This window comes from Ammodytes marinus (assembly GCF_949987685.1).
Source record: "Ammodytes marinus genome assembly, chromosome: 1".
Classification (NCBI taxonomy): Eukaryota; Metazoa; Chordata; class Actinopteri; order Uranoscopiformes; family Ammodytidae; genus Ammodytes; species Ammodytes marinus.
In genome coordinates, this window is record NC_137230.1 from 9,450,320 (window position 1) to 9,476,828 (window position 26,509).

Consider the following 26,509-nt stretch of genomic DNA (forward strand, 5'->3'; position numbering starts at 1 on the left):
TGCCTCTCTATCTCTCGCTTTCCTTCCTCTTTCAACTAGTGTGTTTTTGTCTCTCTATCCAAGTGTTTACTCTGGCTGGGAGGAGGGGGGTTCAGGGCTATCTCTTCCATCCAAGTGCTTCAACTTACAAAACCTTCTTTTTACCTTTGCACAAAGGCAGCTATGTACTTCTTTGTGTCATGCTTGTTTCTCCGTCCCGCTCATGTTCTGCCAGTCTCGCAGACGGCTTCAACATTCTCCTCACGTCCCTCCGCTGCTCCTCCAGACAGCAATAATGTGTGTAAGTGCAGCTCAGCATGGCGGTGAATGGGGGCTCCTTTCAATACCCCATGCCATTTATCTAACCCCTCAGTTGAGTTACAGGTGGAGGAGAGACACAAAGCTCAGATGCCTGTGAGCGGAGAATGGCCCTGGCTGCCCGCTGGGCCTCTGAAACAACCTTTCTGTGGTTCAATTTCACATAGAGTGATGGGGAGCTGTATACCTGGTGCGTTTGTAACACTGATTGCATGTTTCTGATGAGGTGCCAGATGCAGGCTTGTTTTGCAGAAAGTTGGAGCTTTTGAGACAGTGATATCATTTGTTGTAAGGTACATACAGTATCTGTAGCTTTAGCTTGCTTTATGATCTGAGTTGGCTACAAGTTAAAGCTCCCATATTATACACTTTTCGGTTCTATTATACACCATATTATATGGTCTTAGTGGTCCCTAATACGTTTTTCTTTAATTGTTTGCTGAAAAAAACTTTCAGATAATTTATTGTACTATGCTGATGTTCAGCTAATCTCACAATAGCCTATTTTTTAAAAAGAGCTGCAGCTCCCCTCGTAAATATACAATCTTTGAGCTCCCCCCGCCCCCTTGTCCATAAGCGAAGCTAGATGCGCCTCGCCCTCTGTCTGTCAGGGCCGTGGACCAATAAGAAATAGGGGTGTGGGCTGCACAGTGAAAGCTTCTGGCTTTCCAGTTTCTGAGGTCAGAAAAGGGGAGAATTCTGACTGGAGTATATTGGGGGGGAGGGGTGGGGGTTTCAGAAAGGGGGAGAGTGAGAAAAGGAGAGATTGTTATTTTTTTAAATATTTTGGCAGTCTCTAGGCACATCTTGGACCCATAGATATGTTAGAACACATTTAAAAAGTGCATTTAGCATAGTATGTGACCTTTAAAGTCCATATCACTTCTGACAAAACACAAGATCAACTCATGTATAGCATCAAATATTTGTTCAACGTCTTAGTTCCATACATGACATGTGCACTTTAGTCAACCTGACATTTAGCTTTGCTCATTTGAAAATCAGTAGCAAGAAATAGTCACTGAAATGGCCATTCCTTAAATGCGCAGAAATGACATTTTAGTTTCAAAAATCAAAAATTTATTCTGATTTATTCATTTTCTATCCACCAGGCTTAACGTTAGTCTGTATGTTCTTTGTGCTGTGGCTGAAGACACATCATAGCAGAATTTAAAGGGTATTTATTTATTTTTTCTCTTACTTCCAAAAGCCAGCACACAGACAGTGTGATTCGTCAGTAATGCTTTTATCACAGTTATGATCCATAAAAGCAGACAGGCTATGCTGAGAGTGGAGGAAGACTGAGATGGGAACGAGCGCTCAGAAATGTCTGTCTGACTGTGATAGGTCAGTTTGCCCTCACAGATGACTAACTCATAATAAATGTTAAATGGTCAAAATACAGCAGCTGAAAAATATTTTAGGATGCTTGATCATCAAGGCTCCCTCTCTGTTGCATACAAAACTCCCCTCTTCCCCGCCCCAGGGGACCCTCTGACGTTATTAGCGGTGACTTTACCCAGAAGTGTGCTCACATGCTAGAAAAGCTCAGCTGAAAAGCACTCAACCATTTATTTTTTATTTTTTCATGCTTCATGGCCACATAATAAAAGCTCTGTTCTGTTCATGTCGCTCAAAAGATGCCTAAAGAAAGTCAGATGAATCCAACCACATCCTTGTCTGATTTTGATATGTGATGTTATTTACAAGTTCAAACCAACCTTTATTTGGTCATCTAAAGCTCTAGTCTAGGGAATATGTGCTCCTCTTCAGCACAGCAAGGCTTTTCAATCACTCACACATACCTATACAATGAAACCTGATCAAAAAACATGACTATTCTAAACACTAAATTCTTTCTACGTGTGACAAGGTCTAGTCTTTGTACAGCTGAGGCCATGGAAAGTAAACATACTTTAAGTAGAATACACTTCATCCGAAAGGGCTGCTGAGGAATAGATGCATTTGAATTCTAAACAGTGCTTATCAAAGGGAGGGAATCATTTCTGAAAATATGGAAACCATTTCAGTCACATATTGCATGAGTTGTTTTGTTGTGAGATAAAAAAAACAACTCTCTGCTTGAGTGTTCTTTTCCAATGTTGTACTGGTCTGCATCATAAATAAGAAGGAGTGTAAACCACCTTCACTTCATTCCTACAAGGCAGACATCCACATAGCAGAGCATTTAATGTTTTCCTGTGAAGACCTTACTCCTTTTTCAACACTGCTTAGTAGAAATATGTGCCTATAGGCTTGCACCCCCAGTCTAAGAACTATGCTGGAATTGCCTAGGGAGAGTTTAGGGCTGCCTCTACTTCAGACCAGATCCATTCCCTACACAAAGCATGTCCCTTGCTGTCTGAGGACACTGCAGAAAGCCTTATAAACCAGCAGAGGGCAGTTCAAACCTTAACATTTTTTTTTCTCCTTGTGGGAAAATAATGATACACCGCTGGCAGTCAGAATGAGACAGCAATGAAACCTTCCTAAAAAGCATTTCAAGCACCTTATGTTTGCACCACTTGACAAACCCGGGGATATATGACTCACACTTTATAATGGAAGGTGGTTATGGTTTGACCACTTGGCCCAAAACTTGAACCACAACTGGTTACATTATAGGTTACTAACTCGAAAAAAAAATAAAATAAAAGACTGTCTATTCATACAGATAGGCCTAATGTGTCTTCTTTTAGTGACATTATCTTACTGGCATGCAATCACTGTGGTACTATTCAGTCACAGAATTTGTTCAATAGTGAACTTAGGGATCTTACAAGCTAATGCATTTGATTCCTATAGTAGTATTTGGTTTGGAAAAAACATTCCTAGAGGAAATTATAAATAGATGCTCTTTCAGAATTGCAGTTTGCAGTTAGTGGTGAATAAATAGTGGAGCTATGGGACCCTGTTCTGTGGCTATAGGCCTATAGCGTACATCAATGTGATGCCAGAATGGTTCTCAGCAGTCAGCACCTCTGGGTAATATAGTTTAATTATTCTCCAACTATAAGTGAACACACTGTGCAACATTTTCTACTCGTCTGCCGTATAATCAGCACTGGAAACATGTAAGATCTCTGTCTATATATCAGCAGTTTGTTGCCTAGTCTTTTGTGGCTTCGTGGTTTGCCTTCAAAATAAAACAACAACAACAACAACAACAACAACAACAACAACAACAACAACAATAATAATAATAATAATAATAATAATAATAATAATAATAATAATAATAATAATAATAATAATAATAATAATAATAATAATAATAATAATGGATTTGTTTTCAAAAATCACTAAAAACTGAAATACAAACTGGTGGCTGAATTTGATAGAGTCGACACAAAGAGGAACGAGGAAAAAGATTAAAAAGCTAAAAAGTCAGATTAGGAAAACATAGGCTATTTCTTGTAGCCTACTGTATGTTTTTATTATACCAAGGAAATCAGTTGGCAAGTTGCTCCTTTTATTGTGAAAAACACAAACCGGATAATACTGCATTTTTTTCGCTAGCTTCATGCTGCTGCTGTAGCCTATAACGATTAATAGGCTATTATACGATAACGCTACATAATAGGCTACTGTACGTCACATTGCCTCAACAAATATTCAATAATAACTTAAGTTAAGGTAAGGCCTTCCTCACGAGTGAAAAATGTTAGCCTATTAGTTGTTTATTGTATGAGAGTGAACTCCTGGAGGAGAGACTCCCTCGGGGCTTGTTCTAGCCCTCGTGCAGACTCCTCCCTTTGAGTTGTCCTGGGAAACACTAACAACTGGAAGAAAGTGCGGCGAGTCCCGCTGTTTGGCAACGGGGACGCTTTTACTGGAAGAGCCACACAGACGCCTCTCTTTAAAGCACACAAACTTTTTATGAAGTCATATCCCGGCCCAGTTTGACACAACGCGGTACCGTCCACATTGAGGGTTATTATTATGCGTCTAAAGGCTGCTGCTGCTTCTTCACACACCGCTCCATCTGCCTGAGGTAAGTGGAGTCATTAGCAAATTTAGCCCGTCGTTAACTCAGTTACTGTAGACCTGACCTGTATGAACACAACTCTGGCTTTACTCCATGTCTTTCGGCGTGTGTTTTACACTGAGATAAGTTGTTTAAATGGCTGCCAATGGACGCAGCGTTTTAACTTGTTGCTTGGTAGCCATGACATCCTCGTTAATAGCCAATGTGAGAACTTCTCACGTTTCTGTGAAAGCAGACGCCGCGAGGGAAAGACAACTCGGATGTCCCAGAACTGTTGCCATACAATAAGAAAGGCAGTGAAAGCACTTTGAGCATAAAGAAATTCTATGACAAGAAAAATTTGGTCAATACATTGTTAACTTATTTGGCTATTATTACTAGATCGATATCCTTGTCTCCTAGCTTACATGTTATGGGAAATCATGTGATGTTGAGTCACTCGTCACTGTGATTAAGTCAAAACGTAGCCTACAATTTCAAGTTGTCATTTTAAGTATTTCATAAATCAGAAGTTTGCTTTGAATGCTAGGCTATGATATAGAACCTATAGACATATGCAACATAATACATGCTGATTGCTGATAATACTTGCTGATGTAATACCCAGCTTTAACTGTCCATATTGGAATAATTGGAATCCCAATAATTTAGATAGGCCTACACCTCCATTATGCACAATAAGCTAACTACAAAATCACTGTTCAACAGACACCTTTATCTCATCTTCTTTCATCAAGGAAGGTGGGTGGATCTGCTCACAAGTAAAGGAAAACAGTAGTCACACTAATTCATTTACACTCGCTTGACCTCACCCACTTAAACACATTCAAAGGACCAGGCACATGAACATGGCCGCCCTCTGGTTTCCCATGTTGTAACACACAGCCATAGGTTTGCACAGAAGTGGCACAATGGGAACACATATCCTCTTTAGTTCAGGGATCACTCAGACCTTATTCCACTTAGCCAGAACTTGTGTCCAAACTGCTCTAGTGAGGATGCTCAGGTGCTATTATGAACTAAAAAGCTGGTTTACTTAAAGATAGTCAACATGTCCTACAAGGTACATATTTCCTGTGTTATTCAAACGTATCTTTTGCCTCAGAATTGAGACACTAATCTGGCAAGTGATAGTTTGCTCTAAGCTAGGGCTGCAGCTGTCTGTTACTTTAATAATCAAGTAATCTAATGATAATTCCATCGATTTATCGAGTAATCAGGGAAAACGCTCGCAGGCTGTCAGGCAGTACAAACTATGCTGTGAACACAACTGGTATGTTTAAGTGGATACTCATGCCCCTTATCTTTGAAAAGCTGAGATGTTTTGATAACATTGATTTAGGGCACAGTTAAATGTTGTGTTCTGATTGGTCTATCATGGCATTCTACACCGCTACTATGGGTAACAGACTGTTGCTACGGACCTATGGACATCTTTTTAATCAATCACTTCCTCATATGAAAATCTCATATCAATCAGAAGCATAATGTAGAGAACAAGAGATCATTTCTAAGGTTTCTTTCCATTTGACGTCAGTCGCGTATGAGCACGGCTTGCGAGAACCACAGAGCGCCGCTGTTAAATAGAGTTTAATGGAAACAAAGCCTCGATGCAAAGAATTTGACGATTCATTTTTGTAATCGAGTAGCTATTCGAGGTACTCGAGGAAGCACCCACGATGATGAATCCGTGGATTCCACATTGATGATACTTAAGAAATGTTGAGTAGCCGCAAGGATTTGAGTATCTACTGTAGACTACTAGAGCATGTGCCTCTCACCACCTCACATACCCTTTTTTTAAAAATTTTATTAGAGGGTATGGATTACAAAGACTGGACCCTCGTAACCACTTATGACTCCTCAGACACTCAGTGAAAAGGCATGTTTCTATTAGGGCTGGCCCGAATTATTCGAATATTCGAATACTCTTTCGGAAAATTAGTATTCGGAGCTTAGATTAGTATTCGGAGCTTGTTTTTTTTTTTTTTTTTTTTCAAGAAGCTAGTACTGCAATATAATGTCATCAAATAATTTTATATTTGGATATAAAAGTTAGTAATATTGTAGTAGTAGTAGTAGTATTGCTCATTTAGGAGGATATTTCATCACTAAGTGTCATAGCGCATCCATTACTTCACCTCCGAGAGCGTAAATCTTCAACAAAATATGCAGATACTGTCAAAATCGGTTCCAGGGAGTATATAGGGATTATTAACGTTTTTTTTTATTTTAATTTAAATTTTAAATTTTTTTTATGTTGTTTTTGATGGTGTGTTTTTCTGGAACAAATATTCGAATATTCGCTCGGAAAAACCAACGAATATTCGAAGCCTGAAAAAAGGCATTCGGGCCAGCCCTAGTTTCTATTGCTGTCATTGCAGAGAATTCTTAGACTATGTGATGACTCAGTGTATCTGACTCTCGAGTGTCGGTCAGCATAGTCCTCTCCTATTCTGTTTCTCCGTGTGGACACTTTTTGTTGTGGGGTTGGCCTGTAAATCAGTCCCTGCCTTTAAACGATGGCCTACTCATTTCCTCATATTATATTCTGCAGGAGGAGGCGAAAGAAGGAAATACACCTGATCTGACTCCTTGCCAAACTTCTCAAAAGTTTGTCTGATTTACAGTATCACTTCAAGTACTTTCTAACTTTTATGAATCAAAGGACATTTGATTTAGGCCTCACAGTAACACAACATTTTAAAACGAGGAACCGCCCACTACAACTGCGTTGATCTACTGATGGCTGCCTGCTACAGAGCAGCTCCACTGGAGATTGTTCGCTTTTCTTGTTGTTAGCACGTTGGGCTGTTGAAGAGGGAAGAGGAGGGTTAAGATGATCATTAACCTTCCTTTGCCAGGTCTGGAATTCTAGTGTCTTTGTGTAATCTGAAACCATGGGCTAAAAATCTCCTTAATGTCTCCTTTACCTGCTGTGGTCAGGTGGAGTGTGACAGCGCGGCACATGATGGGCAGGTTCAGTAATAACTTAGTCAAGCAAAGTTTTTATGAACCACTTATTGATAAAAAATTAGTCTATGACGTTTAACAATTTAGAAAGGAATACTTATTTACATATTCAACTAAATTAAACCAGACTATACGGTTGGCAGTATCCACATTTTGATGCCTTTAAATCGTCCTCAAATTATACCCCGGTACGGATAGCCTTTGTGTAATTGCGTAGAAGGTTTTATAATAAATGTTTTCTTCTATATACTACTTCAGCAGTTGTAGACGTTTTGTTTTAGTTTCTCGCCTAACACTACTTATTACGAGATCACATTGAACTAATCACAATGAGCTATCTCCGTCAAATAACATTTTAACCAACGGCACTTGAACACATCACCAAGTATTATACAGTGTTTTTCTCTTCTATTTATCCGAGAGGCTGTCAGTTCTTTATTTGACAAATTAAGAGCAGGCCTACATCTCTCACAGGAGTTCTGTCAGCTTCTTGGCCCGAACTGTAGTTGGGAGCACGCTGGTCTTTGCAAGTGTCCTTGTTTTGGCTCTGCTAAGCTAACTAGCTTTAGCTGCTCGATCGACTTTATAGGAATGAAGAAGCGAGACATTGCGGTGGTGTTTAGGTCTTTACTTTGATCCGACTGTAGCCTACACTTAAACTGGGTACATGAGGCACTTTAAAGCCAACTAACAACAAACACACATATGGGCCGTACACATGACTGCACCAAGATAACACTCACACTGACTAACAGCCTACATTTGATATTTTTATGAATAAAAAGTGGTTTATAGGTTTTATTTACCTGGGCGGGTCTCAATCTACCTGGGCGGGCCGCCCAAGTAGAGCCTATATGTGTGGGAAACACTGATGTGGGCATGTGATAAATATTGAATACAAATATCAGTTTACCAGTGCATTAATGAATTCAAATCGCCAACACATAAACATCCCAACACAGTTACATTTCTTTTGACAAGGCTATCAGGAGAGGAGAGGACAGTGCTTCTATTAAACAACATTGCGTAGTCTACTCTCTGTGTGTCTCTAAAGCCCCTTTTACACAGAGATTGCGGCATATTGACGGAACGAAAGAGTGGCAATTTGCCGGCTCTGCTTGGTTAGGTGTTATTTACACAGAACCAAGCAAAGCCGGCATCTTGGCGCATCAGTAGCCCCTTTTACAGTGTTCCGGAATGAAAGAGGTGCTTGTAAGCAGCGTCAGGTGTGACGTAAACATTTAGCGCCGCGCCGGTCAGCTGTTGTACAACAACAACACTGGCCGGTGAATTGAGAGCAGAAGTGCTGGGGCTTGCACTAAGAGGGCCGTATTTTACTGTCCCCGTGATGTGCCAGTTGATCGCGCTACGCGCTGAGTCCAACATCTCTGGGACAGTTAACCAAACTGACAAAATCACTCCGCTCACCTGTGTGTGTGTATGTGTGTGTGTGTTTGTGTGACAGGTTGGCTGTGAGCGAGTCTCTTTGAGGGCAGGGCTCTGCCATGGGCAAGTGCTTTTGAAACCTTAGTGTCAACCCCTGCATTCAGACATAAACATACACATACACACAGTGTGTGAAGTCACTGTAGAGTGTGGATATACGCTTAGACTTAGGATAATAATAGTGGCGGTCGCAGCCTAGCTTAGCCTAGCCTAGCTTTCCCACTTCATTGTAAGACTTCCCCCGGGCAGAAATAGACTCATAAACTCTGCAAAATGAAGCGTGGGTGTTTGGATTGAGCAGCAGACCTTATGACCAGCTACATTATATGCCGTTCCTTTTTATTTGGTGATTTTTACTGGACATCAGGCCGCCGTGGTTAATGTTAAACACACGTCCTTCAACTGCTAACATGGTCGCATGTTTAGAACGTAGGCTATGGAACGTCAAACGCCCCCCTGTTCTGCAACAACAAGCTGGCCGCATTTATACAGAGAGGAGGAACAGATTTTGTCGGCAATCTTACTACCCCCCGAGGTAGTAAAATTCCCAAAACAATCTGTTGCGCCTCTCGGCCCCCGTTCCGCAACGGTCGCATTTATACAGTAGGGCGGAGAGCCGAAATTCCGGCATATTGCCGGCTTTCACTGGCTGTGTAAAAGGGGCCTATGCTTACTGGAAAGTAAGCATAGAGAAACTAAGAGGAGTTGGCCTCCCATTACGAGTACTGTAAACTGTTGTGAGGATTCTTCTGGCTCCAAGCTGAACCCAGCCAATTTATCATCCTCACAAACCCCGTAATTGAATGATGATGGAGGATATGCACAGTGTCAAGTTTGTAATTACTGTATTTAGTATAGAATGGAAGCATTAGAGGAAGTCTTACAGGTACTAGTTCATGATGTTGTGCTGTCTCAGCGATGGGTTTTGTACGCCTGGGAGGGCTGCTGCATTCCGTGCTGATAATCAAAATAAAGCCTTGACTCAGTTTTTGTTAAGACTTGAATTGCTGGAATCCTCTCTGCACGCCAAAAAGCAGCCACAACCACTGTTCCAAAACATCAGCCATATCTTCAGCTTGCACACATTTCTTCCCATGGAGTAGAGTCTTTTTCATCCTGGGTCTTATCAGAAAACTTTCTTGTGAATTGTTACTGTGCCTGTGGTGCTAATCCATCTTTCTACAAAATATGTCAACTTGACCAGTCTGAGTTTTGTCTCAATATGAAGTCTCAATTACTTAAATGTTAGGGTATGTGAAATGTTTGGATTATACAGTACTGTCGATAATGATATAATACTTGAGTTGTGTACAAGTAGCAAACTGTGCGTAAAATGTTGTTAGTTAAATAAAATTGTCAAAACTTTGATTTCAATCAAATTTCTGATGAAATCAATAATATCACAAAGCTGACTAGACATTTGAATTAGTACCTGGCAGTTTCTGTTTAATAGAGACAGTATGGTTTATTAGAACAAACCTATGGAAGTGTGTTGCTTGTTACAGTGTAACAAGTGTAAAGTCACAGAGGTCTGACAGTGAAACTTTCTCACGTATGCATTTCATCGCATCAGCAAGACTGTGTAAATGCTAGAAGTCTCCATATGGACAGACATGTGTGCCGACCTGCTGAAAAGCAAATACAAAACAAACAGAAGGCAGGGGGGGGGGGGGGGGCTCAAATACAAAGATGCAAATAGATCCTTGCAAAAACAGGATTGTCAGGATGGATGGGGTGCAAAACAGATATTTACTGTTGAGTTCAGAGCTATCTTCTCTTGTGTACTCCCTGAAATTATATTTCAGTGTACTGTATGCAGGAGATGTGTCCTACCTGGGAATGTAATCCAGCCACGTGCAATATGGATGCAAGGCACATGTAACGCTCATATGTGCACGTCACTTACCAATACTCAGGATCTGATATCTTTTTTTCAGATTGGAATGACTGGAAAATGATTTGTGTTGCTTGAATAAACTGCGTAGCCAATATCTGAGTTGTTTAACATTTTCAGACTTCAGACACAGAGACGCCTCCGTGCTGCTGATAAGAAATGTTTTCTGTCTGTTGCACAGTACATCTTTAAAATCAACTGATCTTTTGGGTAGTTTATGCCGTGCATTAGATTGCTATAGTCGAGAGAAGGAAATATCCATATTGCCCAGGACTGTGAATATTTTGGAATCCCACGATATGATTCCGATTCCTGGGGTCAAGATTCGATTCAAAATAAATGTTTTGTTCCAAAACGATTCCCGATTCAAAATCGATTTCTCGATTTCAGGATTTCCTTCAGTCCCCTTTAAAGCGGATACGAGTAACATTTAAATATCTTTTAAACAACCTCATGTTTCCTCTGATAATCATAAATTACCTTTAACAGCAAACGAGACCATCAGTGCAAAGAAAGACGTTTTTATATAGTTTTTATTACTGCTTTTGGTCTGGTCGCACACCCAGTCCGATTTTCGGTTCGCTCGTGCAGGCTCTATGGTCACATATCCGTATTGGTTGCAGATTTCAGTGTGGCGCTGCAACGCGATTTGAGAAGCCTATCCCTCCAGGTGAGGGAAGGGGAGCGGGAGCCTTGTTTGAGACAGTTATTTGTCGTCATAAATGACTGATAACGGGGCTGAACCATCAAAGAAAAAAAAGAGAATGCAATGAAGAAAAGCGAAAAGGGAGAGTGAGTGATAGGCGGGCGGGAGGACGTTGCCAAGCAACGTGTATACAATTTCACGAGAGCGAAACTAGACTGCTAAATGAATGAGCGGTTGGTACTAACACAAAGTTTGCTTTGCTTCACCATCATCAGATAACCATTATCTGAAATAGTCATTATTTACATCAACAACACAAACACATTACCTCATCGTGATCCATAGTCTACTAACTGCCGTCTCTCATTCATTCGCTTTCTGTGAGGACACAGCTCCGTGAGAGAGAGAGTAGTTAGGTGACGCTGCTGAATCAACTCATTGCAAGCAGGTGTGTGTACTGACTGGCATTAGTTGATGCAGTGTCAAAACCACTCTCACGGAGCCGAAAAGAGTCCTCACACTTTCAACACACGAACATGCACTATATTGCGCCCTTCTCAGTCCACGCTCACGCGCCTGGCACGAGCATTTGCGACAGCGGGCGTCGTAAAAATACTACCGCTTTTGTCCAAAGGGGACGCCAACGTGCCATCTTAAGGCCTTTGCACACCGGGCGCGTTTTATTCGTGCGATTAATCCATTAATTAACGAACGTATACAGAGTCAATACAAGCTTCCACACCAGCGCCGTCATTTCGCATCGCGAATTTGCGTTTTTTATTTTTTCGAACTGAGTTCGATTTTTCTGGGACGTCGCTTCTAGAGTGGGACGCGACAAAATTCACATTTCAAAACATTCGCTTTTACGTTGCGTTTATTCGCATCGCGCCCAGTGTGCAAAGGCCTTTACTCGTAGTGCCTTTAAGCTAAGAGGCGTTGTGACAAACTATGGTATGAAATCAAATTAAAGTCCATTTAGTCTTATTCATCTTCATTTAAGTCTATTTAAATGTGAAGCTTGTAATGCATTTATTTTAAGGCAAGTCAACATTACCGGTGGCAACACAATACATGTTTAAAAAAAAACAATTTAAAATCGCAGGAGATAGGAATCGAGATTTTTACATGAATACATTTTTTCCCCCACCCTTAATATTGACAGAGATGTGTGGTTGTGGCCTGGGAAAGACACTGAACCCCAAATTGCTCCCGATGGTTAGCTTGCACTTTGCGTTTTAGTTGCTGCCATCGGTGTATTGGTTTTGGTAAAAAAGTCCAGAAAAGGCTCCCTGCAAATTTGAACCAGGAACTTTTTGGGTCACAGTTAGCATCTTAACCTTTAAACTGCAGTGGCTATAATGAGTTCCTACAATGCTGCTGTCAACAATTATTTTTGTTATTGATTTATCTACCGTCAGTCAAAAGTGCTCTTCGCATTATCCCAGACGTGACTTCTTCAAATGTCTTGTTTGGTCTGAGCAACAGCTTAACCCGTCAGATATGAATGATTATGTGAGAAGCAGCACATTTTTATCTATCTGAGAAGTGAGAACCAGGAACTATCAACCTTTTTATACTGTACTTAATTAATTGATGACTAAAATTGCAGGGTGATTATATTTATAATTTCTTATAAGGCCATCAACTTAATGCACCTGCTTCACCGCAGATACTTCTAGGCATTTACTTTACTTAGTTAAAGTAGTAGTTAGTTAGACTTACCTATAGGTAAGTCTAACTAACTAACTATAATGGAGTGCTTTTTTAATGTAGTGTTGCTTCTGTTACTTAAACCTCCAACAAGGAACTCTTAAATGTTAATGAAACGGTCTAGTTTTTCCTCTGATGATCATAAATGACCTGTAACACCAAACGAGACCATCAGTGTAAAGAAAGATATTTTTGCATTCTGTTGTCTCTCTTTCGCTTGCTTACTAAACAAATACACTGGCTGCTTGATAGGTTCTTCCATGAAGACCAAGGCATTGTCATCGTCCTTGGACCCTTCTCTATTATGTCTCTATTATCCTAGCTTAACACCTGTCTGATACAGAGATAGGAGGAGTTTGTACCTGCAGGCTCCATGTTTAGAGAGCAGAGGTAGGCTAGTTAGAGCAGACACCTGACCTGTGGCCTGTAAGCTCCGCCTCCCCCCTCTGACGATCAGGGCTCTGATCTGCCTACTGTCTGTGTTAGCACAAAGCCATATATAGCTCAGTGTAATCGGAGAGGTGAGAGCTTGCATGCCTGCTACTGAGGATACCTGCCTAGTGTAAACACACCTGCTTTCATGGATTTATATTGTGTTTAATATGCACCTGAAGAAGTCTGCGCGCCTTGCAGCCATCGTCATCAAATAGTCTGCGGGTAAGGTTTCCGTCGCTGCCTTCATGAGCTGCTCAGTTTGCTTAGACACATGCTTTAAAAGTCGCTTTGTATTTGGAGAGTTTAAGAACAATTAAACAGGCAGCTTTTACTTTGTGGGTGCTCATGTCAACTAAACAAAAGCATAATTATTATGTGTGAAGTTACACATTGATTCAGAGGTTTTTTCTACCTTGTTTTTGTTTTGATACTGTACCCCAGGGCAAAGTTTGACTGTAATGTACTGTGCCAAGCAACGGCTGCCTCAGGGATAACACGTAATGGGTTTAATAGCAACACCTGCGATCAAAACATTTACTTCTAATTTAGCTGTAAGCGAGCTCTGCTTAGGAGGATTACATATTTGATGTCTGCACTGGAATTTCCTGAAAAGCCATGTTTTTGTTTAAGGTTTGAATCAACTCTACATAAATCTACTGTTTATTATGAGAAACCTAATGTAGTTGTGCTAGGATGGAATGTGGAGGTGTGACTCATCAACACTTGAAATCATTTCAGTAATAAAAATGTTCCTCCAAGTGATAAAAACATTATCCAGTCCCAGGTTGAGATAACCCTATTGATGCCATCAGCTATTTTCTCAGAACTTTATTCAGCTCCATTAGAGCCACGTCAGATACACCTGTTTTCCCATGTAATACTCAGGACGAGTTTATTTATAAAATCAGTGGAGTGCCCCTTTAAAAAATACAGCGACTTCACTTGTGTCTTCAGTGGTGCTGAAGTAATAACACTGGAATCTCTTTCTGTGGTTTAATCATCAACTTACAGTAAGTTGATGTTATTGCACAAGTCGGAGTGAGTTTTAGAAGTGGAATACTTTACAAATATTGATCTCAGAAGTCTATCCATTGTTTCATTTCTTCTTTTAGAAATAAGATGTTTTTTTTACAGATGAGATGCCTGTAACGTACACGCGGAATGAGTGGGAGAAGTGAGCACTGGATATTCAGTTCCTGAAACCCCTGCATTGGTAGTTTCACACTTGCACAAAAAGTGGCCATTTTTTACACAAAGTCTAAAGAGTAGGTTAGGTCATGTTGAGTCATGTGGTTACACTGTTACGCATTGGAAAGACCCTATAGAGTTCACCAGTGTATCACAGGATGAACACACACACACACACAAACAAACATGCATATATTTGTCCGCAATTGTTTCTGATTGACCAAACTTCTCAGCTTCACATAGAAGGAACCATAGCTGAGATTCAAACTTGGGGTGCAACAATTGCAGTTTTCTTGCCCAATCCCGATAAAGAGAGAGTTTAACCTGCCAAGTTTAGCTGATTCCGTACTATAAAATATATTTATAATCCTTTATTTAAACAGGTCAAGATCTCTTTTTCTAGAGAGGCCTGCCTACAATACAAAAACATAAGAGCTTAACTTCAAATGTGTTTGTAATTCATTCCATTTGAATGCAGCAAAGTATTTGAACCTAGTTTTTCCAAATTCTGAGAGAAGTTGCTGCTGTGGGTAATGTTAATCTGATCAGGCCTGCTGTGAGACTGAGGTTTGCCTTGCTCAGGATTCTCCAGGCTAAACCTCTTACCTTTCAGATGGCCCTAACAGCCACTTTCCTTTTCCTTAACGCTGATGTCTGCTTATATATTTTTTTGTTTTCAGCCCTGATTTAGTCTACTTTAATTGTCAATGTGTTCACAGACGGTTGACAGTGAAATGTGAAACCGATGTTTTGAGAAAATTTGTTGCAGTGTGTGCTTCTATAAATTAATTTAAAATCCACATGAAATGTATGCACACAGGCAAAGCTATTTCTCTGCAGTTCTGTGAGTAGAAGCTAATTTAGCTTAGCGTAAAGATGAAATATGGGGTAACAGCTAGTCTGGCTTTGTCCATTACAACTAAATCCACCTATCAGCACAGCTAGGGCTCACTATTTAACATGTCATTGGTTGTTTAATCTCTAGGACACACATAATACAACTGACCCAGTTTGTGTTAGTACCATAATTGTTATGGGCAGGACCAGTAACCTCCTCTAGCCTCTGGTTGATTCCTGTTTTTCTCCCCATGTAGACGTGACATTAGAAATCAAAGTTATAATTGACGCTTTTTCAAAATGTTGAACTTTCCCTTTAAATATGTCTGCAGGGCTGTTCATGGCTTTTGCTGTGTGGAAACTGAGGGGGAGGGGGTAGCATCAAACCTGGGGAGGAGCACTGATCAAGGCCCAGCCCGTGATTACAGGCCGGGCCCCCAGTGTGCCTCACAATAAGATAATGCTATCTGGGCGCACAGGTATTTGGTTTCAGTGGAGAGGGTAATAACTGTCACCAAACACTGAGGAGACCTTTCATCCCGCGGCCTCGTGTTGTCGGCCAGCGTTTGTGTGCAGTCTCTGCACAGAGGCTGCTTTTGTGCTGCAGGGTGAGGTCACGTCACCACGATGGCCTCATATCTGTCCATAGAGACAATAGCTGGGTTTGATTAAATCAAACAGCCGTGACTATCTTTGGTAGTCAACACGGTGTGTCCAAGTTACTGTGGCGTCGTTGTTTAGGACGTGACGTAGCCTGGACTAATTTAGCTGTAAAGAGCAGAGCTGATACTTTAACCATAAAAACACACACACAAGGGTTCAATACAGACTCGGAGCATACAAACTTTGCTCTCAGTGCAGAATGTGACATGTTGTAATGGTCGGCCAGTAACTAGTGGTTAACCAAGGGTGACAACATGAGAGGTTAAGCAAACCTCTGAGTTAAACATCAAACCAATATGAGCCACAGAGCCTTAATCCTCCCGCAGTGTCCCACTTTTAAAGGCAAATATTCAATCAGGAAACTAGCTGTTAAAAACAATGTGCTGGAGAATACTTAGCACATGGTTTTCAAGAGTTTTGGATTTTTGTTTGTTAGCCATATTTGTTCATGAATAGAATTAAACTTTTATTTGGACAGAAAAAAAGAAACATGCTTTGTGCCAAGATTGTCTTGAGTAAGCGAACCTTCTTTTTTTCTCAACAGTTTAAAGAAATGTAAACTTATGATTTAATATCCATTCAATGCTCCAGCATTTCCACAACCTAAAACAGAGTGTAACATGGAAAAGACGGGTTGATATTAAATGAATTAAGAAGAACTAATCCGTCTCTCACCAGGCTTTTTAATCAATCTAATAAGCTCTCCCTGGCAATCTTATCCACCATTTGGTGAATGTTTTTTATCCAAAGCTCCTTACTCTACCATGAAGCCTTCCACCAAATCAAGTGTGATCAATGTGGGTGTGGAACTCCGAAACCTGTTTCCTGATCTTAGTGTTGCTCACGATTAAACCACCAGCAGAATTCCATGCAGATTTTGTGGCAAAATATGAAAATTATTAATGTATCCAGGCCAGGTTGCCCTTGTCTAGTCAACACTCAAGGGGATCTCCATGCAGAGGTGAGCTACAAACGTCACTCTTTCACATCTTGGAGAATGAAGTCCTGTCTCTGTTGTCACCATGAAGCTGGGGTTGGATGACACCTCATGTCTATATTGGGCTTCTGTCTCTCTTGACAGGTGTGTCTGTCTTTGACTGCAGCTCACTATGCACAGCAACATTCAAAGAGCTTCATGTAGACACAGCCCAAGGTTACTGTTGTCCCCATAACACAGATCTGCGTTGGCATTCTTCAGGTTAATTAATGGCCATTGGGAGGTTTCTGACCCAGAGAGGCTGCAGTATGAAGCTTTGATGTGATAAAAAGATGCACATACTTTACGCTCATACAATGTGACCTGTTATTTAATGTTTCTGCCCTGGCCTCTGCATACCGTACTTCTGATCAGCTGTTATCGGGCACTCTCTGCTTTTATTTTTTTAGCATTATTTATTATCCAGGGAAGGTTTGATGAGATCTGTGCTCTTCTTCAGCAGCAGACATTTGGAGTTGGTCAGTACAATCACATTATATGCAGCATTGTTCAATTGCAGTTGTTGAGGTAAAGCACTATTTGTAAATGGTGTGGTTTTCACTGGCATGTTGCTCCTCTGAGCTCCAGACTGCAGAGTCTGGTTTACAGGACAAGCACTATAACTGTGTGGGTTAGAAAATATTCCTTGTTCTGTGAAGGAACACACCGATTTGTCATTGATTTGACACAAACCTTTGACAGTTACAAGGAACAATGACCAAAGAAGATATCAGAAGATATAAAAATGATTCCAAAAATCCTTCCATCAAACTAAGGTGTGATAATGACCGTATGACTTAAGGGCTATTCAATGCTGTCTATGGGCACGTACAGCAGATAATGGTTTTAGGGTGGAGTTAGGTTAGCACACTTGGAGATCATGCATTAACAAACTGCTTTTATTTCCTGAAGTGTTCTAATTTAGCAATACCCAGGTTTTGAACCTTGACCTCAATCTAACATGTGCGTTTGTTTAGTTGTTGAAAGAGACTTTGGACTGGAGGACTCTGATGTTCCTGCAGGAAGAGTTTAAGGGAGTGGTGCGGACAGAACAGATAATGTTGACGCCATCTCGAGCCGCCAGACCCCACTGATCCCACAGTTTCCTCGTCCTATCACCAATTCATTGTTCACATATCATATTATCCCAAGTGGATTCTCCTTGATCTGGAGAGTTTTGAAAAAGTGTATCTTGTAAGCAGGTGATCATATGATACAAAGTGGATGCTGGTTCAAATACGTTCAAAATTATAATTTCCTAATTTCACAAATTTAGGGGGAGGAAGGCAGACGGGGAATACAAGCACAATTGATAAATTGTCTGTAGTTTGGTCAGTTTGTCTCTGTTTATTTTGTTGAGCTTGGTCTAGTGCATCAATGGTTGCTACTTTAAAAGCCTGGTTCACTTGAACAATGTGAACTTTGATTTATTGACGTTTTTGAAAACCACAACGCTCACAGTAGTCACCATTTCTCCCCAGTTTTTCTGTCTCTGGCACAAACTAGGGCTGAACGATTAATTGATTTTAAAACTGAAACCTGTTACAAAATAGTCTTTCCTACAAATGTTTTTTACATTTTTCCACTTATCTACCTGTGCCAGTAATATCCCAGCAATGACAGGAAACATGTCTGCAATCTAAACATGATTGTAAATAATACCTAAGTGTTGTTAGACATGCAGTGAATACTTATTTTTTTAAACATCAAGCATAGACGTAAATTATGTTGGTTAATACTTGTAAACTTAATCCTACAATGTATTTGTTTACAAGAAAACTCAGGGCAGAATCAGGTCTGTCAAAAATCACCTTATCCTTATAACTAAACACAGTAAAGCTGGTTGTGTGGTTTTTGTAACTAAAGTGATCAGTGGTCAGTGACCTTTATTGAATCCTGTCTCTATCCAGGGATTGCAGAACGGTGAATCCCAACAACAACAAGAATCTCGCTCCCCAAGAGAGACCGTTTTACAGACAAAATCAAATCATAACAGACAGAGCTGCCACACACGTGTTAATACTAGCTAAATACATAATAGTCATCATAGTCTGTCCCCTGTATGGAGTTTTGTCGGAGAATCCACTGATCATTGGAAAGGGTGTAGGAAACTGTCTAATTAATGAGTTGTGAAGCTAATCCTGTTCATCCTCCCATCCTTCCCATGTAGTCACATGGCTATTCTTGCTTATTCTGATAGCCAGGGGACCTGTGGAAGCCATAACAGGTCTATTCATTCACAACCTTGATTTGCCGTATCACCACTCCTATCCAGCATTGAGAGGCTTCTGTCTCTTGATTTATTGGTCCATTTGTGACAACTCTGCACTTGAACCTGGCTGATGCCCTGAGTCTTTCTGGCTTTTCTACTGCAGAGGCAGAAAAAGATTCTGTTTTTGCAGCAGTTCAGAGGCAATTTCAGCCTTAATGGAGCCTCTAAGGACCTTGGCGGAAGGCTGGCTGCACCCACTGTTTTAGGTGGAGTTAATGGGTTGTGTAATCTCTATAAGAAGGTGTCGGGTGGCCGTAGGGTGAGATTAGGAGTTGTCATTTCTCAAGGTTCTTCCGTTACCAGAGAAGGAAACTTAGTTTGGTTTGGAAACAAGGTATTTTCCTGAAGAACATGGGTGAGGGTTTTTATTTATCCATCTTGTTTGAAGAAAACAGATTGCAGATATGTTTCTGGTGCAGATTTCTTGGGTCAGTTGCTGTTTGTGGGTTTCACTAAGAATGTGAGGTTCACATAACATTGGCCCCTGTTAAGTTTAATTGAAATTTGGCTGTAGAGTGTTATTGTTTTTTTTTTACTTGAGGAAATACAGGTAGAAATGTTGTTTTTTTATTTCATCAGTTTCCCCATTTTGTTTCTATTGTGGATATTACCTTTCTTTTAGACCGGACATTGTAACTTGACCTACTAGTCCAGGTAATATCCACCACCACACCAAGATATCTTATGTGGGACCTCTGTAACAGAAATCAGTAGATTCAGTCTTTTAATTTCTGTACTTTCCGATTACAGAAATTGTTGTTAGAAATGACTCACATATGTAGCTATTTCAGATGTTCCCCATCTACTTCCTTAATAGTTGTTGCTGCTTAAGAGGAACTGATGACCGATCGAACTTTCACACCCAGTACACTGTACGACCATGGGGTCAACCAGAGAAAACAATTCAGGCATTCATGTGAACAGATATCAAACCTTTGTTAAATAATATGTTTTGATGTCATCATGAGACTCCCGACAGCAGACTATGCCGCTCTACACAGCTTGTATCCTCTTTTGGCTCATTGTTTTAGTTTGGTTTGATTTACTAAATTCGGTTGAATCCTACATCTCTCATCAGCCCCTATAAAATCAGTGGGCAGACGGATCTAGGAAACTAACTAAGCTGAGATGATGGCACAATAGCTGTTAGCATTATCAAGCCAGAGAAAAGCCAAAAACTGGGTGATGGTGAAGAAAGCCCAATATCTAGATGTAGATATTTTTCTCTATTCATCTGTTGGCCGGAAACTAATATCTGAGCCTTAACTACTATGTAATAAAGCCACTCTAGCTTAGTAGGGTTTTGTGTCTGTGAGATGTTTTTCAGACTTACTTTTGGAGGAAGTGTTTCTTCCAAGAGGCGAATACAATAAAGCCTGACATTGGAATTTAAATTAGCTCTGTACAAAGGGCCAAATCGTCATTAGGTCCGGCGACAAGATGAAAACATTAGCTTACAAATGTTCTATATTCATTCAGAAAAGGGGTATGTTTAAACTACTTTGTGAATTGTACACATTTACACCATAATGGGAAGAACTTGTGTGATGACACAAGCCCACAATTTCCTCCTCAGGTGGGAGGACATGTTTGCCACTTTAGACTTGGTATGGCTTAGTTTGATAGTCAGACTAAGGTTGACATTTTGAATTTTGTTGCAAATTCGCAGGCCCCTTTATGAACAGAAAACAATCAGTCAAGTAATAAGATATTGTGTTGATGCAGTATGATGTAGTAAAAGGCACTTGGTAAGAATACTTAAACCCTAATGTTCGGACCAACTCTTTACCAGATGAACTGTCACAGCACCTAATACGTTTGAATGACTAAACATTGCTTGTAATATTATATCACTTTATAGTTATAGACTGGTTGGGTAGTAGTAAAAAAATATAAAAATTCAATATGTTATCAAAGTTGTGTGCCTCAATAAGCTTTTACAACAATCTGATTGAAAATAAATGTTCATAAATATTATAAAACTAAGTTAAAACAATTATTTTTTACTAGACCATGTGACAGGACTGTGTGGGTGTGGCCATATCGAACTGTGTCCATGGCAACCGTCATTGTTTATATAGAACGTTCGGGCAGAAAACTGCCTCGATTCATTCAAAAAACACATTGTGTAATAAGAACCTGAGCATTGCCTGACCCATCTAAACCAAATTTCTTAATGTTTATCAATCCTAAATGACAATATTTTTTATTTGGATTAATACTTACGTCTCATTCGTCTTTTAAATGCTTACTATCATGCACCTAACTCCCCAGATTTGAAGGATTTTGTGGATTTGGGGTGCTTTAACAACTGTGAAGAAGTGACCATTACAGTGACAGACTAAGCTACCAGGAGTGAATGTGTGCAGAATGTAAAGCAGGCTAGAGCTGATAAAGGGCACCACATCCTTCTTATGTTGAATAAGGGGCACTTTACATGACAACACGAAACGGTGCAAACGCGAAAAAATTCCCGCGGTTGCACTATATTATTTACAGGAAAACAGCAAACGCAGGCATGAAACCGCAGGTTTTTGAGATCACCTCCCAGGGAGGATTTTTTGGAAAACTTAACGGTTTTGGTTTCCTGTAAACACCAAAACCATTTCCCCTGATAACACTGACGTCACGGCTCCACCCTCACACATGCGTAGTCTATAACATTTGCTGTCAAAATACCCACAACACATAGCGAGTTATAAAGTTAGAAGACAACATGAACGGTGTCTCCACGGCACCATCACTGTGATCAGCGGAGAGTGACGTGCAGGGCTAAAATATAGGCTAACACTCGCCAATTTAGTCCAAGCGATTACCGCAGTAAGTTATTGAGACCACCCGCCACTTTGGCTGGGGAAAGATTTGTGCTCTGCCTGTTTTTCTAGCTAAATAAACGTGTGTCACTTCTATATGCCAGGGACACGGCTCTCTCTACATTAAAAACACTATCAGCGTGCAGCGGTTAAGTTAGGCTACTGTTCAACAAAAGGAGCATTAAGGCTACGGCTTCACAGTAAAAGCATTTCACTGGCTAAACATTAATAGCATTTCACTGGACACACGTGAGTTGACTTTTATTTTGAAGTACGCCTAACAGCTCACGAAGCCCCTTCACTATCAGCAAGTCTTCTGTTTTCACGAGTTCAATGCGGTGAAATAAGAGGACAGAAAGCTTGTCTTTTACAATATTTGTAACCCCAAGCTTACACCAACCGCTTTATGAACGTTAGTGGCATTAATTTTCGGTTACAGTAAGGTTTTATGCATCAAATTGTACCGGAAGAGCTATCTACTAGGCTGTGTCACCGCTGACTATTGGCTTGGCATGGCTGCTACACTGCTACTACAGCGATTTCGGCCCGTTTCCTCTGAAAACATGTGTATGGGTGAAGATGTCAGATAAATTGTGTCTGAACGGGGGTTTTTTTTTAAACCAAAAACTGGAAAACTGTCACGTTTTCACCGTGTAAAGTGCCCCTAAATGTTATCAACTCTGTCCTCAACGGCAAACTGAACCTAGCAACGCATCCACTTCCTTCCAAATGTTTTCTTACCGTGCATCGGGTTGGGCAATATAGTGGTCAATATGATGTTGTATGAATGGATTATAAATGCCCAACTCCTGCAACAGGCAACACGGATGTCAGTCTGGCTGTTGAAGGCCACAACCAAAAGATTGCCCCAGCAGATGATAAATTTAAAAGAACCAGTGAGCCTGTTGGGACCCTTATGTGAGAATGTTATCTGTCAAAGTCATGCATGCTGTGAAGAAGCTGGTCCCTGGTCCAGTGCACTTAAGGCAAGAGGATTAGACTCCAGAGTATTATTAGAGCTACTGATTATCCCCTTAACTGATCCTCCTTATTCTAGCTTGAACCTATTTATTTAGCAGAAAAGAGGAAAAATGTTTAGATTGGGCTTCGGGAACTGAATTTGCCTTGCTGTGCTTCAGCGCTTTGTTTGTTGTTTGTTTGACTCTTTTGGTGTTTTCTGTTGAACTCATTAGGTCCTGGCCTTTTGTAGCCACCCTCTTCGCTGTGGGGTTCATGTGATTAATGCACTGCTGACCACTGAGGCCAGAAGTAAGGACTTGTTTTGCTGCCAAGGAACAGCAAACAAAAGAAAATTGTCTCTGCAAACAACCTAGGAGAATACAGGCACTCAAAGCCCACCAGTCCTTTGACTCTTTGATGAATGCAAGCAGTCCAATAGGACTTCAAGAAAGTTCAACAAAAAGGTTTCCAATCCATTGGTCCTCTAGTCTATATGTTTGTTTGGGTGTAATTACACACCCACTGCTACTGACCTTGTGCCCAGAAAACAGCTTTGAGGCCTACGTCCAAGACTTGGAGTAAGGAATCAAACATGAACATGAGCCGGTAAATCCTGCTAGCTGATCTTCCCACCATTAAACCATGCAGAAGAGGCAAAGTAGTGTGCCTTGGTGCGGGTGTAACTAATGTGTGATCATTGGAGGCAGGAGCTCCCGCAACGTTTATCATCATTGCTGTGGCCGTCTTTGAACAAACAGGCACTATAGAGTTGGCAGCTTTAGTTGGATGGTGTGTGTGTGTGTGTGTGTGTGTGTGTGTGTGTGTGTGTGTGTGTGTGTGTGTGTGTGTGTGTGTGTGTGTGTGTGTGTGTGTGTGTGTGTGTGTGTGTGTGTGTGTGTGTGTGTGTGTGTGTGTGTGTGTGTGTGTGTGTGTGTGTGTGTGTGTGTGTGTGTGTGTGTGTGTGTGTGTGTGTGTGTGTGTGTGTGTGTGTTACCATGTGTGATTCAGTGTTTGACTGTTCTGTTCTAAGGTGCTATAGCACCTACAGATTGTTGTTACTACTGCCAGGGTTAAGCTCAACTGTCACCTCGTCAGTAGAAATGTTTGGATGCTGCGGGAACTGTTTGATATGCATTTTGTGAAATTAACAAAGAAACAACAAACAAAAGTCTGATTGTTCCATCAAAACACGGTAGAGCTTGTCACAGAGTGAAGCGTAAAACTGATATTTTAGACGTTTTTCTTAAGTTAATATGTAATCAGAGTCGGTATCTGTCTACCAACGAAAGGGTGACAGAAATAAGTGTGGCATGGTTCGCTTATTTTGGTACCCTATCCAACTTTTGACAGTGGACACGCAAATAGAGATACTGTACGTGCTGAGGTGCAACGCTCAGGCTATAAATGAATGCCAATGTTGCTCAATATCTGCTGCTGATAATATGAAGCTAAAACATTGTCAACTTAATTACATTCTGATATGTTTATTATCATGTTTCATATCACAATCTAACAGCGCAAATCTAAGACCTCTGATTTGTTCTTTTCTTTACAGTGTTTGGGGACATGAAACTCATTCCACAGCAAGCTCCATTATATGTAAGTATCACTATTCATCTTATACCTTGTATTCTAAGCTTCTCTCATTCTCCAGTGCAAACAGGTTGTCTGTTACCTCTCCTTCATTTAAGCCACCCATGCAGCCGTTTTCACTTTTTGCTTCATTAGACATCTTCTCAGGACTGTGTACAGTAAGGGCGCACTCACACTAGTGCCGTTTGCCTGTTCCGTGCTCAGCACGATTCAGCACGATTCCCCCCCCTCCCCACTCCCCCCGCAGGCCCGTGCTCACACTGCTCGTGGCCTGGGCACACTTGCACCTTGCCTACGTCACTGTGCACGTTTAGGATTTGGAGCTTAGTCTACTTGTAGGCTATACGACTGTTTGTGAATATTTTCATCCGGCCAAATTTGCATCAAATATTCCACTTCCACATTAGAGCAACGAGAATCCTTAAGCTATTGTTTTTTTTTAAATGTAGTCTTGACGTAATAGGTCGCGGTGGACAGTCTCATATTTGTGCAGCACGCTGTTTATTATTAATATAACGGCCCGTCATCAGACCATATGTATCCGGATGGTTTTGTACACATCGATCGCTCCATCAAATCCAAGTCAGAACTTTTTGTATGGGCAGAGATCGTTTTTTTAAGTGTCTTTATAAAGTTTCTTGTTAAACCTTAGTGTAGGCTACTGTTTCCTTATCACCGGGCCGCGGTGTGTTGTTTTGGGTGCGTCTCCACCGCCATGCGTAAATGCAGTTATGACAGCTGACGGGAGGAAAAAGAAAAAAAATCATCTGACGAACGTGAGTAAACACGAAAACCTTTTTGCTGTGCTTTCTGAGCCGACCTAATTAGCTCTCTCCCTCTTTTATTAGCCCACACCTAGGCTTACACACACGTTAATTCTCACACATTATAGCTACAAGTCCAAGTGGTGGGCAATTCTGGTGCCGACTAGTAAGGCAGCGGACGTTAACGGACAATGCATCCTTAATAAATTCACGTCAGGAACGCCGCCTGTGCGCTTGCTTGTGCGCGTGTCATCTCATTAGCATCTGTACTTTGGCCACGGCACACCTCTCCCAGGTGTGCCGTGGCCAAGGGGCTGTTCCGTGCTGGAATACGGATGGCGTGGTCACACTAGCCAAACGTTCTAGACTTTAGTATGCTAATGAGCTTTGGCACGGGGCCGCGGCCCTAGTGTGAGTGGCCCCTAAGTGTGTGCCTTGAGGTTCCTTTGACACACCTGCTGGGGTGGGGCAACTTACATCTTCATCATTCTTATAAGTCCTGTGTGTGGAGTTGGATGACCTCATGTAATTCCTGGCATAGCTCCGCCCTGACTTCGCTCTGAGGACATGTTTAATTAACTGGGATAAATGAAAACAACAGTGTGGGTGTGAGAGGCCAAATAGAGGAGAACGCAGAGAACACATCCTGCATGCAAATCAAGCAAGTGGCTTGTAATTGTAAGCTGGTTGGCCAACATTTTTGACAGTGTGTGCACTGTTCTTCCAAATTTGCATGTTTGGCATGTACAGTATTTAGTGGTGATGTTTGATAGAGTGGTGATGTTGCGGACACCCATATTTGTTGGTGGAAGTAGTCCATTTCCACAAATACTCTGTTACAATCCAATATTACTTGATCAAAAGTACAGAAGTGTTTGCATTCAAGTACACTTACGTATCAAAAGTAAAAGTAAACATTAAGCAGGATGGCCCATTTCAGAGAGTGTATTACTAGATAATAAATATTATTGTCTAAATGCATTAATGCTCTTTAATGATGCAGCTGCTAAAGAAGGCTCTAATTTTAATTGTCTAATTCAAACTGTTTTGCAGT

The 26,509-nt window shown here is 40.9% G+C and overlaps 1 protein-coding gene across 1 annotated transcript in view; it reads left to right on the top strand.

Moving 5' to 3' along the window:
- Positions 1-4,151: 4,151 nt before the first annotated feature.
- Positions 4,152-26,509, top strand: part of LOC307250865 (A-kinase anchoring protein 13) — a 118,161-nt gene continuing 95,803 nt past the window's right edge. The window contains exons 1-2 of the mRNA XM_080028127.1: positions 4,152-4,291; positions 24,654-24,697. Coding sequence (XP_079884253.1) covers positions 24,665-24,697 — 33 coding nt within the window. The 5' untranslated portion in view covers positions 4,152-4,291; positions 24,654-24,664. The remainder of the gene's footprint in view (positions 4,292-24,653; positions 24,698-26,509) is intronic.